General features: G+C 44.2%; 1 protein-coding gene across 4 annotated transcripts in view; it reads left to right on the top strand.

Annotated features, from left to right (window-relative positions):
- OTUB1 (OTU deubiquitinase, ubiquitin aldehyde binding 1) overlaps window positions 1-18,076 on the top strand; it is a 100,686-nt gene that overhangs the window by 2,957 nt on the left and 79,653 nt on the right. For 3 of the 4 annotated variants that reach the window (XM_069645107.1, XM_069645110.1, XM_069645108.1), the window contains exons 2-4: window positions 9,362-9,403; window positions 13,047-13,108; window positions 17,042-17,140. In XM_069645107.1, the coding sequence (XP_069501208.1) occupies window positions 9,362-9,403; window positions 13,047-13,108; window positions 17,042-17,140 (203 nt within the window). The remainder of the gene's footprint in view (window positions 1-9,361; window positions 9,404-13,046; window positions 13,109-17,041; window positions 17,141-18,076) is intronic. The other variant, XM_069645109.1, reaches the window with a different exon arrangement.

Below are 18,076 nucleotides of genomic sequence, written 5' to 3'. Positions count from 1 at the left end.
ATCTTGACACACGACAGGCCCTTAGTTTTCGGTTGAGGTAGGGAAATACTTCTTAGGCTAAGGATAGTGAGGCATTTTTCCGAAGAACAGCCCCCCCCGCCCCCACTCCTGTTTTCATTTAATATGGCAAACTCCAAGAGTACTCTTGTGTCTTCATCTCATTCCTGGTTCATCATGCTACCCCATGAATATGTTCCTCTCTTTAGTGAAAAGCGCCTTCCAGGGCTACTATCCCGGTTAATCTCTGGCTCTCTGATCTGTATTCCTGCATCCGCCTAGGGCAGTTATGTTTTCCTGAGAAACCAGCGTTCACAAATGGCCTGAAGTGACCCACTGTAGTTATCGATAAAAATCATCCACAGACCCAGTCTCTGTGATCAATGGCGTCCAGTGTTTAGACTGTTCACAAACTGGACATGGTGGTTGGGGTAAGCCGGATGAGACAGAGGGCTGCTGGAACTGGTGAGGGCCAGGGCTAGCCAACAAGGTCAGGTCAAAGACTAGTTGGGGGGGGGGGTAGTTTAACAATCCACCTGCTGGAATTAGACATTGAAAACTGGCAAGCCTCTGCATGGCGGGCATAATGTTTTCAAGAAAAGGCCCCTCTTTGTTGAGGCAATATAGGGGTTTGCAGAAGTAGGGGAGCAATATTGGCTCAGTGGGTAGAGGGTGTGACTTCCCATGGCAAGGTGGGGGGGGGTTCAAGACTGTTTTGGCAGCAGTAGCATAAAAAGCTAATTTTCATGGACGACTTTTGATGAGGTGGGGGCAAGCTCGACCACTTCATTCCCACAATTTTTGGTGGTTCACTTTGGGGCTAAGGATTGGTCTGATTTTGGCCGGGTGAGGTCCTAAAGCAGATGGCGCAGACTTTCCAAACTGTGCAGAGATTGAGGGGGACGGAGAGAGAAATTGTGGTCCAAAATTATTCCCCATTGCATCTGGTGAGGTGCTGCACTTCACGCCACCAAGAGAAGAGATCCAGCAAGAAACTCAACATGATTATGGCTAGTATAAGGCCAACCATGGCAGAAAGACTGGAGAACCACAACACTTGTCCAGTTAATAGCCAGTACAAACTTATCAAAAACAAACAAATTAGTGGTTGGTGGTGAGACTGAGGCGAGTGATTGCGTCTAGACGTGGTACCCCTGCCCAGAGACTCCACCAGATGAGAAGCTAAAGAATTGATACAATCACACTGCGCATGTTCAACAGTTTTTATGTAGGTAAGATCTGTAAATTGGTTACAGCTGACGCGTGTTTTGGCCACAGGTGGTCTTCTTCTGAAGCTGATATTCACCAGTGTATGTATTACATCATACAATTATTGTCGCATTGAACACCAAAACAACATAACTTGAATGACAAATAAAATCAAGATAAAATTCATAAGTGCAGTACCCCACAGGAGTGCGTTATCCATTACAATTTGATAGTAAGATGGAGCCAAAATGTGTCCAACCAATTCATACATAATGCGTGTGAATGTTCGAATACATAGAAAAAGAAAAAAGTGGGGGTTAGGGGGTTGGGGCTAATACAAAATGACATTACCATCACATGTAAGAAGTAGCAGTTCGCATGTTGCATGCCAAATACTATTGTAAGTGTAAGTTATGAATCACTTTACAATTGTACATGTATTTACAGATTGGGTCGTACCAGAACACCAAACTGTAACCCATATTGGTCTAAACAGCCCAGGCTCACTGCTCCAAACCCTTGCAAGTGACAATCTCAGTTTGAATGGAACAATTTAATTTGTGCGTACCTTAAGCGTCATGTTACGTCCACTTGTGTTGGATAGGTACTAAAATGACATGAGCAAGACATATAATACGAGTTAACCTAAACCTCTTATAAGACATACTGAATAGTATCAATTACTGGGCTAGTTAGCCTCACATAATAATACTCATTCTAACCATGTCAAGCCGCTTACCTAATGCGATTGAAGGTTATTACCAGTGCGTGGTTGCAAATCTAAAAAAATAATATCCACTGTTTCAATAGCATCATTTACATTCCGAGATGTGTTGTACGTTTATAAAGTGATTTTAGGCGTCCTATGCAACGACTACTGGCGAGGTCTTGCCACTGTTTTCAAGAATATAGATCTCCCCGCAATTGCCGAAAATCACTCTGCAATTCTCAAAGACTTTAAAGAGCCGCTTGCAGAATATGTGAGGAAATGGAAGAGAAAGGGACATAAAATTAGTCCCAATGCTACAGCCCCCACCCACCCATTCAGCCAGTCTGACCGGCTCGTGTAATGTGGCGAACCCTTTGTGAATGCTTTTCAGCCGCAGTATTATCGAGCAAGCTGTGCCTGCCTATGAACGCTGTATTTATTCTTCAAACACTAGACTGGGAATGATTAAGCTGCACTTGGCCATACATGGCCGCCATCGTGATGAGGAGTACACAAGATTAGTACAGTCAGAGCGCGCATTCTTAACACCTATCTATACATCCTTTTGTGAATTTCAGAATTAACTTGCAAATGCAGCGCTTTGCACACACTGTTGACACCCATCTCAAACCTTCACTAATTAATTCACAAATTGAGACTTACAATTGCAAATGCTTTGCTCGACAAGGCAGACTATCTGTTGTGTGGTTGTGCTGATTACGGGTCGGGTCGTCCCGTACCATATATACGATTGCTCTGTACATTGTACGAGAAGCTACTGGGGAGTTCCATATAAATGCATGAATCCTCATTATTTAATAAGGATACCGGTTTCATTCATTAATGCTACTTGGTGCTTCAGCAATCATGGGGATCTCATGGGTGTAAATGGAAAGGATCCAAATGCATCCACTGCTAGCATTACATCAAGTGGGTGCATTGGGTACATGTACAATGGTAAAATGTTACTGGTGTAACCCCATACTGCACATGCCCATACATACGACAGTGATTACCGTCTGTCTAGAGAGTAGTGCAATTAAAGACTACAGCACATTGATGCATTGAATAACCATGAAGTAACAATTAAGCAATTAACAAAGTTCCCCCGATGATGCGGTTTATATTTGAACACGCACAAAATGTTGTCTGTATCTTATCTAATTGTGATGGGTAACACACTCCTGTTGCATACTGGGCTTACTGCTTTTTATCTTGAATGAATTTTTCATTCAAACGACACATTTTTGTGTCCAATGCGACAATAATTGTATGATGTAATACATATGCCGGTGAATATCGGTCTCAGAAGACCTGTGGTCGAAACACGTGTCGGCTGTAACCAATTTACTGATTTTACCTGCATAAAAACTGTTGAACATGAGCAGTGTAATTGTAGCAATTCTTTTATTATGGCTAGGCATGGCATTGTAAAAGGTGGAGACATGTCACTGTTTGGCACCGCCTAATCATCTTCACAGATCTGCAGCTTTATCATGGGGCCAGAATACACCCCTGTCAGGAAAACCTGCGACCTATTCATACCAGCTATCCTAGATTAGTTGGCTGCCATTGTTTATGCGTTTTAAAGCCAGTCTAAAGGGAAAGCTGAGGAAGGAATGGCTGGAGCCTAAGCCAAAGTACACCCTGGGAATGCCACAGGGCATGGGGTGAGGTAGTATGTGGGAGCAAGAAGCAGCAGCCCAATTGGGTATAGCCTGGCATTGTGTTTCTGTATTGTAGGCACCCCTGGGAAGGTGGGGGTGATTGAAGAACAGTGGAAAGCTGGACCTGCACAAAACTGCTGAGTCAAGACTAGCGATGGTCTCTGCTGCCAGCCATTGGGTTACCAATGCCAAATTATCTCTAAAAAATCGATCTGGTGTTGTCAATGATTGCAGATCATTAAGCCCTGTAGGCATTTTGAATAAACCCTGCTGCCAATTTTCTCCACTAAATGAAGATACGCTAGTGTTATTTCATGAGGCCACCATAAGGGGGAAGGAAAAGAGTTAGCAGGATTTTACTGAATAAGTAAATGGTTAATGGGGAGTGGATTCTTCATGGGCGAGTGCATGTGTGTATTGTTAAAGCACATTTCCAACATTGTGAGCGTCAACCACAATGTTATCTCCACTGTGAAAGTTAGCTTTGCTCCGTTATTTTGGGCCCCTAAAACTCCTGCTGGGCCTGACCCTTATTTCATGCTGGTGAGGGCAGATTTTCTCATTTTCGAAATTAATTCAACACACCATGTTTTAGGAATCTAGAACCTCCCTCCTGTGACCTCACAGACATCCTGTGTCAACCAAGCATGGCAACCAATTGGAACTGTTGGTACCTTGCAGCTCTTCTTAAACCTTCAGTTCCATTGGCTCCTGACCACACTCATTCTCCAGAGCACTCCTATCCCCAGCGCACCAACAAAGAAACTGGCAAAGAAACCAGAATGGCATTCAGCAGGTGTGACTCCTGCCAACAGCATTGTGTCTCTTTTTCCGGGTATGGCCATAAACTGCCTCTTGCAATCACTTTTCTCTTAATGATGTACACTGATCTGGAACAGTATGAGCCAACTGGTCTCTCCCTCAATCCTTGCCCATTGTGTATTTAGACCAACTGTTCTATCAAGCCGTCCAAGATTAGCCAAGTCCCACCTAGACAGTGTGTCGATACAAACAAGCTTCATTGAAGATGTTCTAATTGACTCTCACTATTAGGACACTAAAATACTTGCCAATTGCTTCAGTGGGAAAATAGTAATAGCCCACTTAAATTACCTGATAAGAATTTGCATGGAGTTTGGTGCTTTTGAGGGCACTGAACCTTTTTTAAGGGCAAGTAGTGCCGAGTTTTAAAACTGACTTCAAAGGGTCAAGGAGCTCATTAGGACAAATTGGCAGTTCTTATGACCCCCGTCACCTATCCATCTTTCTCATGGCAATCCGAGGTACGTTAAGCTGTGCACAGAGTACATAATGACATGTTGCCTTTAGCAGGTTTTCTCACAGAAGGTCAGGGGTATTAATTAATGAGGCTTTATCTTCGTTTTTCTAAGGCATCTTGTTACAGTTGTCAAGAATGTGCCATTAAATCTCTCCCGCTGTAATCTAACGAACAGATCAGTCGAATCACCCATTGCGTCTAACAGTTGAGGTGGAAGGTCACGTGTTGTGCCTGGCAGTCTAGCATGAATTTGAACTACATTTATTTCCAATCTGTTTACTCTTGGTTATATTATATAAACCCCAGACGTTCACAAATCTGTAAACATTATTACAGATCACGCTAGAATGAAGGGACCTAACCGCTAAATGCGATGAGTCCAGTTCCTGCCATGCAGCTGGGTAAGATTCGTGCAGCATTTGTGTGCCCAAACGCTGCATATCGTGCATATGAGTCTGTTTTGTGGACTCTGCGGACCTACAGGTGGTAGATCTGTGACTTGGTGGGACACCCAACTGCCTCTACTTAAAGAAGAGCAGCAAGTTAGTGAACGACAAGGCACCTTAAGTCGTCTTTGAGCTGGAGCACTTCTGGGCAAAGAGAGACTACCTCCTTACTCCTAATCTTTATGGGGGATGGGTAGGAATGTCACTGTGGAGGCATACAGGAAGACCCAATTGCCTTCCTCTGGAGCTGCTATGTATGCTCTAAGGGCTGCAGAATTCATCATGGTCACAAGAAAAAATTTGAGGTGAAAGGGTACAGTTATTGTTAGACTTATAATTCTGCATGACTTTAGGGTAAGATATGCAACTGTGGATGCAGACGTTTTTATCAGTAACTATCGAGATGCCATCTTTCCGTATGCATCCTTTGTATGTAAACGCAAAGCTTTAAACTACAGCGTCCAGTAAAATGAAGTCTCCCCTTTTATACATCCATTTGGAACAGTTGGGTTTCCCAACTCTGTTGACTTTAAATTATACAAAGACCACATTTCAACATCTATATCTCCCTGCAATTGCTGAAGCTTTTTAGCACCCACTTATAGCTTGACACCAAAATCTTCCAGTAGCTAACTTTTTTGACTTGCCATGCTAACTGGTACAACACACACACTACACACACACACAATGAGCAGAACAGGAAACTGGGTGTGAGTTTGAAAAGGGAATGAACCCTGGTGATACTGATAGACCCTGATGTACCTTAATGATACCAAGTGGCATTCTTAAATCCTTTCCAAGTGGCTATAGGCAATGAGCCCGTGCATTACGGGGTTCAGGTCTTGAAAAGCACATTATTTAAATCTCATTTGCTCATCTTCCTTGCTGTAAATTGGACAAGATTGAGTCATAATTGCTCAACTCAATCACTGCATACTGTATGCAGTCTTCACTGCTCTTCTACTCCATTGTTTTTCTTTTCCATATGTTGTACCCTTGGCGTTTCAGTCATATTCAGCTGCACAAAGGTGGTTGCTGTCAAAAGGCTCTCGTGGATTGCATACAGAGAGGGCAACGTGCGTTCTTGTATTCAGGATTCGAAGTTGCTGGGAGCAATTTAGCTCCTAGATGGGTACAAAAGAGCCTGGTTAGCTTGACCCCATCAGCTTCACGGTGCTAATTTTGGTTCCTCAATCCAAATGGTGCGTGCAATACAAATACACCTATCTGACATTCACGCTATGTATCTGGGAATTGGCATAAAAAGGTGCATTAGCAAGCCTCTGGAAGACATGTAGAGAACAAATGGTCATATGTACTGGACACAGTTATACTTCTCATTTGGGAGTTAGATTTGTTGCATGCTATGTATTAGTGCCTCGTTCTGCAGCAGCAGAGAAAGCGAGTGAGCATGGTCAAATCGCAGAAAAAGATGTCGGTAAGGATTCAAATGTGGCAGTAAAGAGACATTAATGCATAACGGATGTAGAGTTTTAATGCAGCGGCGAACATAGGAAGACTAAATGAGCGAGAGCAACAAGATTGACGAACTGACAAAAAAAGCAATTTCAAGACAATGTCAAAATTGAAGCAATCTTGCCAGAGACAGGATTCAACAGAAATAGTGATCATAATAGAATATAAGATTGAGCAACACTGCAATGGGAAGAGGGGTTCAAGATGTGTATTTTTGGTGCATGCCAAAGTTTGGGGAAAGAAGCAAGTTCCACTGTCTTTCAGACACCCCATTTATGAGACTGGAATGTCATAGCTCCTGGTCAGAGGGAAATCCCAACGCACAGGAGCTTTTTCCAGCTGCTGCATCCTGAATTCCAATTTTGACCCCATGCGTATCAACTCTGGGCAGTGTGAGTTTTTACTAGAAGTTTTATTTTCCAAACATGCATAGTGGGGCAAAATGACACTGCAGTTCTGTATTCTAATAACATATCTATTCATATCTGAAGCACATCAGTCCAGTATTCTGTGTTTGTAAACATTGGTTGAAACACTTTGACTTTTGGATAAAGGGTGTCCATTTTTGCACTTGGAATTCTGAACATGGACATGGCATGTGCTAACTTCGTGCTCAAGGCCGCACAAGGTCTGGGTACCACAGCGTTATCTGTGCTTGTTTATCATGCTGATAGTAAATTTTTTCTCCGTGGGCATGACTTGGACTTAGGTGGCAGAGCTCTGCCGTATAACCCATTCAGCAGTTGTCCCATGTTTGTGGGAAATGTTTGGTTTTAGAAGTCACTCTACATTCATGGTATCTTGAACCCTCCCAGCTAGTCTGTTCTGTGGAATCAAAACACAGAAGGTGAAGGGCCCACTGACTCTCTCCCGTCAGACAGTGCAAACTTTGAGACTGAATTATGCGGAGTAACTTCAGAACACAGCTAGGGGAGCACACATGTTGCAACGTAGCCCACAGATTCCCCTTTGCAACCTGAACTATTGTGAATTCGAGCTCCTACCGGCTTGTAGCTTCAAACAAACCTGGCCGGTACACTCTGCTTTGTTGGTGACCGCAGCATAGAATGAAACTCAAAACGTCAAACTCTAGAAGCCATAATATTGAATTTGAAAATGCAGAACAAACCAAGTTGAAATGAAGAATAAACATTGTAAGTCAAAGAGTGGTTAGGCAGCTAAAAGCAGTATTTGTATGTGAAGGCAAGGAGGTCACCGGTAGAAACGGGAGGTAAACTTCCCAATTAAGATGTTGTTTTAACAAAAAAAAAGTTCAGAAAGGGGTGAGGCGAACAGGGTAGATGGTAAGCAAAACATTTGTTAAACAAATTTCATGGCAGTTTATTTCATTTTTTTTAAACCACACAGTCGTAGTGAAACGAGGTGGGAAGAGTCCTTGTATCAGAAGTCATTGTTTTTCTGGCACAGCTTTCTTGGCTTAAGAGATCAAGTTGTGCGATAGGCACAGAATGCTGCACACCGACGCGTCGTTGATCACTTCACACGCAGAAGCCGTTGCTCTCTTTATGGAGACACACCCACAATGCAATAGGACAGCCTTCGAGGAACTACTGTTTATAGGGCTGCATTCTGCATAATTACTCTGATTCGGCAGAGACTCATGTGTGGCTCAATCTCTGCTCCCTTTGGGAAGCCTCCTCTTGCAGTCCTTAACCTTAAGCAGTAGTGCTGTTGCCCAGAGGTCTTTCTTTTCGCTGAGATGTCAGGAATACTTGTCATCTGAATGTCAGCGATGATCTTTGGAACTGGATTATAGTCCACTCGGTTGGCCTCTGCTACCCTTATCTGCCTCCTGCAAACATTTTGGGATGAAGGAATGGGAGATTTCATTGGGTGAGAGCATGTGCTAATGTGTGCGTATGAAGGTAAGACTGGGCTGGTTGTGTGCCTGTGGTGCCTTACTATGCAGAAAGTATAAGAGGTGCCACCAGGCCTCCCCTTTAATATAAGGAATTCTGATTTGGGCTGGGAAGTTACATCACTAGCAGGTTACTGTTAGGGCACATCTGATTGTTCAGACTTAATGTAATCATGGCTGATAAGGATTAATGTGAACTAACAAATGGGATAGCTGTACCTTCATTGGGTAAGTCATTGCACTCTGCGGTATAGCCAGAAGGTTGTGAAAGCCAAGCAATAGTCATTCCTTGTCTTAACCTGGAGCTGCTGCTACCCCCTCATTTTTCCCAATGGTCATATTTGTGTTAACCCTCCTGTAGTATTTAGTGTGGCATGTAGCAGCATTAACCTGGCTCTCTATATTGGCTGTAGAGGGGTGCTGCACGCTCTACATCTTGATAGTGAGTAGACAAGCGTTGCTGAGTTTGCTATCTGCGGCCACTGGTCTTGGGTAGAATGTGTGACTGCTTTGAGATGTGGTGGGCTTTTTTCTTTAAAAAAAACAAACTAGTCTTCCCACTGCATCCACGTACTGAACCCTCCACATTCAAAAGGACCTGTGGCACATAATTTGTTGTGGCTAACTGCTTCCTCTCTGCCTTTTGCCATATTAAATGTGTATTGCCCTAATGAGTAACTACATCTTTATTCCATGTAGACTCGGTCACCAAAGTAGCCCAAAAAGGACTTGTGAAAGAAGGTAAGGATCTCTCCCTCTGAGCACAAATGTTGGTTAAGCTGGTACATGACGTTTGCTTGTGAGATGTGGAAATAATTGGAGGAGAGGAGTCTATGGGTTGGGTAGTCTCAGATGCGAGCTGTAGCGTTGTGAGCTGTGGGTGGCATTGAGGCGGTATCTGTGGCAAATAGAAGAAGGGTTATTGATGTTGGATGTTGAAGATCTGCTCATGCGATTGGTTAGTGTGGATGGGGTGCAATATTGTGTACTGTATAGAGGGATTGCTGTTAAGTAAATACAATGTCAGATCTGTCTGTGGTGTTTGAGCGGTGTGGGGGAGATGCCCAGTGTCAGAAGTGGGGTTCTTGCACTTGGTATATTGTACACATAGGCACTGGGCAGTGAGGGTGAGAGGAAGCGTTTTGGGCGGTATAGAGTTCTGTCCTACAGATAAGAAACATACCAGGCACTTTTTCTCCATTAAAATCAGGCAAATGCTCCCAAACAAGAAATGGATAATGCTCGCAACAAAAAATTGAAGTAAAAAAGTCGCAAGGAAAAATGGCGCAGGCCTATAGGAGCCTGCCAAATGCTTCCGCCCTCTCAGCTCGACTGATATGTTCTGGTCAGTTTCACAGGAAGGGAGGAGCTCCAATATTACTACCTTCTCTGAAGAGTAAATGTTAGCTTAACTGCACATTTACAAGAATTAATAGGTGCAAAGAAGTATGAAATGCAAAAGATACGATTCATAGTTAAATATATTTGTACTTGCTTCAATAATACTTCCAAATTGGGAATTGTTAGTACTTTTTTTATCCCCAAAAATCATTTTGCTCTCAACTGTAAAAAGGTGGAGCAGAATTCTCCCACTCCAGAATCTTAGCTGGATTCCCTATGTAAGATTTTTATCCCTTTTTAATTTTATTCTTCTCTGTAGGAAGGAGTGAGTAGCTACCTGTAGGAGACATGAGCCTCGGAGTGTAACACCTTACTGCACACATGTGCAAGGAAAACGAGTAGCCCAAAAGGGGCTGTGGTGGTAAGGTGGATGCAATGCGAGAGAGACCTAGTGAGGGCTCTCTGTCGATCTGACATCTTGGACGGACGCCATCTCTGCTACCTTTTTGACCAAATAAACAGACAGTCTTATTTGTTTTAAGCGTGTTCCGCTTTCGTTTTATGTAATGAAATATGTTAGACCAATAATACATACACTGGATCACTATTACACCTCTAGGCTCCTAACCGAGTTGCTTCCTGCTAGTACAAGAAAGAAACCATCCTTTACAGTTGACATTTGCTCCCTTTGCATACCATTGGATACACCTTGGTTAAATAAATAACATAGACCCATGAGGATCTCCTGATGAACTTGCGCTTTATAACAATCGTTGCACTGGGCTCTCCTAAGAGCAAACACGTTCACATTTGATAAATAACTCTCTGGTATATCCTTTGGATCACCTCAAGTAAGGCACGGTCATGCAAGGTTCATAACTAATCTAGTCTGTCATGAGGAGGTTTCCTGAGAATAAACGCTTTCACATTTGATATATAAATAAACCATTTCTGTCACAGGGATGTCCTGAGAATGAACGCTTTCTCATTTGAGAAGTAAATGACAATTTCTTCCACAGGGAACAAACACTTTCCCATTGGTTACATAAATAATCCTTCCTGTCACAGGGATTTCCTATGAATGAACGCTTTTACATTTTGATAAATACATAACCATGTCTATCACAGGGGTTTCCTGCGTGCCCCACTCGCCCAGTGACGCCACCGGGCTTGTATCCTCCTCTACCTTGGTGGAAACCTTACTCCCTCACAGAGCAGGTCTAGTTCTACTCTCGGACGGGATAAATACTTGCCCCCAGGGCAGTGGCAACTGAGAGAGGCGGAACGATACTGCTCAAAAGGTCGACGCAGGCTCCAGGAGAATGGCAGGACACTGGCTCCTCAAAAGTGGACCAAACCCTACAAGGCCCAATGGGCCTTCACGCGCAATGTCCACCTGGGTCATTCAAACCCACCTCTGCACCACACATCACCTGCGTGCCCACAACTACTGCGCTACTATTAGGAAACGTGACCCTGCAGAGTCACCAGCCCGGAGCGTGAATATTACCTCAGTACTCTCATCCAAACCTGGCCGCGTGTTGGCATAGTAGGACACAGTATCCCTGTTTCACTTCTTCCCTCTCCTACCTGAACGGAACTATGCGGGCCGGAGGCAGCGCCCGACAAGTGCTTCTATGCTCTCACTCGGATTCACTCTCTCGACCCCAGGTGGGGGCGAGAGAACTGCCAGCTCTCGATAAGCAGCCCTTGGTGCCCTCCGTAGAAGTCTGTAGCTTCTGCCCCCTGTCGTCTCGACTGGCGCTCTCTCGAGGCGAACCCCCTCGGGCTGTTATGCCCTACCTGGAGTTACCATTAGCGCTCACCAGAAGGGGAGCTCGTGCAACTCCCGAGGTGAAATCGCCTCACGGGCGGCCTGCTTCCCCTGCTGGTGTAACCTACCATCTCTGGGTCTCGCACATTGCACGCCCTCAAAACACACACCTAGTAGGAAGGACAACAAGGAAGAACAGTAAACAAACGAGCCTGTCACAGAACGGTGCAAGCAGCCCATGCATACTGAAACCCCACAGGAAATGTGAGTTTACACCTAGTAGAGAATGTATGTGCCAGGGCTGGTGAGGATGAACCTATGGTGATAAGGTAGTGGCAGCAGTCGCATGGCTGATGGTTAGGTAGGGGTGAAGGTGGTTGTTGATTGGGCGCTTGTGTAGACAGGCGGCAAGTACATACCTGTGGTCATTTCAGCAGTGCAAGGAAAATGATACACGGTAGAAGGGGCACATGTATCTGACAAGGAAGCAATTCTATTTCTTTTAATCATTACCTTGTGCGCACAGGACAGCACACTGATTCATGCTTTAAGAAGCAATCCAGTTTGGAGGACGTTGGGGAGTGTTGAGATCGAATGAGGCTTGGCATAAAACGACCCTGCCTGCTTGTTCGAGCACTTGACTGGGGAACTGGTCTGCAGAGAGTTGATTTAATGCCATACGACATGACCGAACCAGGTTCCAGATCATCCTGCGCCCCCACCCCTGATGCGGCAGTTCTGATCTATAGTAGGGCGTCAAAGCTAGTTGCTTTGCAATTGTTCTTACACCAAATCCCTCCCAGGACACCAATCCTAGCTGTACATACTGACTTCTACTTCTCTCTGGGGCATGGCTCGAGTGGTACAGCAGATGTTAAAGGCATTCGCATATGGAACTGTAATAAGATGGGAAAGGGCCACTTGTTTGTTTGCTAAAGTTTTATAAAGCACGAGGCAAAGGGCAGAAAAAGGCACTAAGTGCTTTTACTAGGTCTGAGGCTAGCAGACATTGGTAAAGTGAAGATTAAAAGCAATATTTATGCAACAGTTCACTTTGCAATGTGCCTCTGGACTGAAAACTCTTGAGTTCTATACAGGGTGAATTGTGAATAACTTTGTGGTGAGACTACTCGGCCATTGTGTTCCCAAGACTGTAATTCTTCTAAAATTAATCTGGCTGAGCATGTTGTGCACATCGCCTTTCAAGTGTGGCCCACGCTAGCGGACACGAATCACATTACAACACTGCTTTTCTTACATTTCTTCTAGGGGTGAATTGCCTTGCATACGATGAAGCTATTATGGCACAGCAGGACCGCATTCAACATGAGGTATGTAATGTCACTTATATGTGAATGAGAGGGTTGCATGCATCGAAAAAGCCATTTGTGTTTCCAGAGAGAGGGAGAGCTCTTCTAAAATTACAGTTTCAAAATCTATCGTGCTATCATGTCATGCTGTAACGTCCTGTTTTGTGATGTTGCATTTGAAGTGTCTTGTTGCTATGAGCAAGGCTGTTCAGGGCTATGAAAAAGCAGTAATGTGACCTGCAGCACTCCGCCCTTCCTCAAATGTATAATTACACGCTGGCGACCTTCGGTTCTGGAAAGGGCAACATCGTCGAAAGCCGACCCTCAAAAGCATTCTCTGCAACCCTTCCGAACCGAAGATGACCTTGCTGCCCTCTGTTAAGTGGAAGAGCCAGCCCAGGTTCAGAAATGATGGACAATGCAGTTGTTTGCACATTTACTCCCTCTAGAGCCCAGCATCAGACCAAGGTGAACAGACCTAAAGCCACCCTTGTTTAAGAATGCACATGGTTCCTCTCAGCATTTCTGCCTATAGTACTTGTCCTTGTGTGGCCATTCAGGATTTAAGAAGTAGAAATGTTTGCTCTGCTCCTCTTTTGGCCATCAATTGAATACTTTTTCCATTGCCGGTTGAATTGTTACTCGGCATTCGGGTGCATGCAAACTAGAAGCATGTGGACTGGCCAGTCATGCGGTGTGCCCTTTTAAGGTACCTACCCTACTTACAAATTGAAAGGGAATTGAATATATGGTTCCTTTTCAGACTGTTCCAGTTCTGTGACATTTACGGAAAGGTGGTAAAGTACCATTCCATCTACCGCATTTTGTTTCTCAAAAACTGGTTGTTAAAACAATGAAACATACCAGCTTGGAGGAACTTAAGACTGTCCTGATGAATGTGGTTCTATTTAAGTTATACCACTGAAACCGGTCGATGGTGTTTGCCACACTCAAAAAGGCGTTATTTAGCCTATGGTTGAGAGTTTGGGCCAACCTTTTTACATTGCCCACGAGTACCCCCCCACCCCCCAATCATTTCACAATAGTTCTACATGGGAAGCAGTGACTGTATTGTCTTTGTGTTTTAGGACGAGAAAATTCTTTGTTTCTAGTATGTGTGTCTTTTTAAATCTGAACAATCTAGGGTTAGTGTGACAATCGATGGGTCATTAAAAAATATCCTTTCTATTCTCCCAGGTGCATTTTAGCTTCTTTCTTTTACTCTTGTCTCTTCCTTTTCGTACAAAATATTTTTCTGTGGAAGAGTGGTATAAGACTCACAGGGCTGAATGTATTACACACTATAGAAGTTGGTAATTTCACTCTTATTCTGTCACTATTTAGACAGTCGTTGTAACATCGCAACCTAGTTGAGAGTGCACTTTAGGCAGGGATGGCATATTTTTCGCTCTATCCTTCTGTCTTCCTCCACAGCCTTGACTTCACATGTAGTCCATACCACAAGAAAGTGCCGCTAGTTCCCCTGTACTGCATTTCAGTGGTTTATTTACTAACTCACTACATATAATGGCAACCGTCATTCTCTCTCTGTCAAGACTTGGCATGAGGGAGATCCTTTTGTCAAACTCTGCTTTTGTTTCCCCCCCAGCACTCATGCTGCACAAAGCCAATTCCTGGCTGTGACTTCTGTCAGCAGGCCTGATTTTACTAGAGCCCCACTCTGGCTATGAACAGGAAATAATCCAATGTATTGAACTCCTGAGTACACCTCATCATCAATCGTCTAAAACATGACTTAACGGAATCTCTTGTTCCAACAAGTACGATCACATGCCCTCATGTTTTCGTTTCCCTACATGTTGTGAGTCAAGTCTCCGCTTTTGTCTCCCCGATTGTTCCTCTTGTTTCCTTTTCACCCCACAGGCCATGTCTGGTTGTCACCATTAGCAAGTCACAGTACGCTATTTACACGGACAGGTCTTGGTGCTTTAAGACCACTTGGTGGTAATGTGCTCAGTATGAAAGACGCCATAAGCTTGGGAAAGTTACCACCGCACTGTAATGGAGATGTGCCTTCACTTGAGAGAGGGGTTTGGGTGAAGCCCTAATTCATTGGGAATTATTCTATGGAGGTCAATTGGGGCTTTTCAGGGACCTTCAACGCTTACAAATCCTCTCCCTCCAGGGTGTGTCAAAACATATGTTTAGTCACAGTGGAGATGTCTGTTTGCAGGTCTCTAGTGAACCATTCCAGTATAGGTATTTCACTACACTTTCCGGTAGAGTTATCGGAATGTTTTGGCACCAATCCCACTGCTCAGAGAAAAGGAGGCCATCTTTGCTCACCAAAACCTAAGAAAAATGTTCATTATTGAGTCTATTGTCTCTGTTGATTTTCAAGACCAAAGCTATGCCAGATTTGGATCTATGCAAAATGGACCTGAGCTGGATCTCTTGGCTATCACCAACCTAGACTCCTTTAGAAAAGGAATGGTGTATCTTGGATGTGCCTTCCCTCCTGTTGCCATGTGAGCTTGGACTGTTATGAATTCCTCGATACTGAGTGCTGAGAGAATGTTGTGTGCAGTGTATTCCAGGAATGCCGGTTGAAGGGGGACTGGACTGTGAGAGGGGTTGCCAGTGGATGTGTCCTGATGTATGTGTCCTACCTGTGTACTTGTAATTTACTGCTTGTAACCTACAGGCAAGTAAAGGGTATCTTCACTCACCTGAGACTCCAGTGTCATCTGTACCAGGAGTTCACTTCGTAACAAATGGCTAAAAGAAAAGGAATGCATTTTGTAGTTTTCTGATTTGCAGGTCACTAGTCTTCTGTATGTCAGAATGCTGGAATGTTGGTGTGCATGCCTAGAATGTGGAGTGTTGGCCTCTGGGGTGTTCCACAGAGTGACAGACCTGGAGCTGGCTTGGTGCTGGAGACCAGTGGTTTCACACTTAGGTACTTACTTATCTGTACCTGGCACAATAAAGGCACTTGCCATACTTCTTGTCTAGGCGTGGTACTTCAGGAACCGGGAAGGACGCTATAATATTTTATTGATCAAATCTAGAAAACATTTAAAAATCACTTGCTGGATCAATGAACGGAATTTCCCCAAGCACACCCCTGCAGTCCAGTTCTGCCACATAGTTATAAAGCATGAGAGCATGCTCCAGTCCTGTCTACATGTGCTCTTGCTTCCATCCACTGCCAACCTGTTTGTGACCTAGATCCCCACACAAGTGTTGGTGAGCAAGGTCTTGTACGCCTGTTTAGTGCTCCTTGGAGCACCCCTCTGACCTTCTGTGATACAGAAATCCTAAATTATTGGAATAGTCACAAAGCCCATCCTATCTGCGATCCTAGACCCTGTGACCCTGTCTGTGAGCATGTCCCTCCATCCAATGCAATGTGATGGCCTCTTCACAATCCTGAATTTGAGCAGCATCCTATAAATTCCATTATAACTGAGGTTTCTTTCTCCGTCTCTGAACTGCCACCGTGTCTGGTGGCGGTTTTCACTCCCTTGCTTCCATGTCTGTGCAGGGTTCTCCATTTGCTTGCTGCCTGATCCAGGCCACTCCTAATGCATTTATGTGCATGTTTTCCTCTGTCTTGTTTTCAACGTGGGTCCCCCTGCTGTATTGATGCTCTTCTGGATCATTGTTCTTCTGGTAACACTCATGGGCATGTAAAGAGCTGTGCTCACTCCTAAAATGCATTTGTGCTGTGAATCGGACTGGGCAGTGCACTGGTGGATTTGCACTGTTACTGCTGCTCACAATTCCAGTTCAATTATTGCAGCTATGGTGGGGGAGGACTGCCCTGTAGAATCTAGATGTGAGCTATGTTTCCTTGTGTCCTTCAGATTCTTTCCTGTTATCCCCACTGATAGAGCAGGCACTGTAGCATAGGTGGGATGGGACACTTTTAAGTACAAGTGCTCTGAGGTGCAGCTGGCTTTCAGTGGTTTACTGCTTGCTTTCTTGTAGATTGCTGTTCAAAACCCACTGGTCTCGGATCGGTTAGAGCTTTCAGTTTTGTACAAAGAATATGCCAACGACGACTACGTGTATCAGCAGAAGATCAAGGTAAGAACTAAGTGGTTTTAAGTTTTTCAAACAATTGTATTTTAGATTTTTAGATTTAGATGGTAGGTAAGGAGCTGACTGTATGGAGGTAGCTCGCTGATGGCAGCACCCATGGTGTAACTGCATTAGCCCCGAATAACTGGTTGATGTGGGGACATTGCAAAACAAAATATTATTGTACTTCATTTTGTGGGGCCAGGCCTTAGTAGGATCAGAGGCAAACGGTAGGCCCCCCCGCGTCCCCTTCACGCACACACTTCCCCAAGTAGGTTAATTTGTTCTCGATTGCCTTATTTCTTTTGCAGAAACCCGTAGCCCATCACCAAATAATCTTAAAGGGAGACAGGCAGCAAAGGAAGAGACCAAGTTTATTTTCGCACAGCTGTGCCGAAATTGGTCAGGAAAGCAGCATTGCATCTCTGCTTCAAAAAGGCTGGCCTTTAGCTCACAAACCAAGTTTTTCATACAGTTTTCAGGGTTCAAAATTGAGGGGAGCTGGGAGCTATATAGCTCCTGCTTGTTGCCTAGAAGACTCTGATTAGCTTGACTCCAGTGGGTACCAGGAGCTACTTTTGGCTCCCCAGGCCAACTTGTGCTGATGTATTTAAAATTATATTTGATTGTTGCATATCTTAGAACGTTTACTTAAAAATTAATGATAAATCAATAACTATAACCTTGAGTGCAAGTGTTACTTGGATACTTGTATTTGCAAATTTCATTGCTACAGCTCTACAGCTCACATTTACCCCTCAGATAGGCCTGGCTGCTCAGTCACACTACCAACTTGTGCTGTACAGACCTATGGTACCTAATACCAAGCAGATAAGTGTTGTGTAGTCTCACACAGTGTTACTACACCAATTCTTACCTAACAAAGGGGCTGGTCAAAGGCCGGCTATTTACTAAGGCCTGGGGACTTGGTGTAAGATGACC

Source organism: Ambystoma mexicanum, chromosome 2p, assembly GCF_040938575.1.
Source record: "Ambystoma mexicanum isolate Mex_15411 chromosome 2p, UKY_AmexF1_1, whole genome shotgun sequence".
NCBI classification, from domain to species: Eukaryota; Metazoa; Chordata; class Amphibia; order Caudata; family Ambystomatidae; genus Ambystoma; species Ambystoma mexicanum.
Note: the sequence above shows the minus strand (reverse complement) of the source record. Positions and strands in the feature narration are given on the sequence as shown.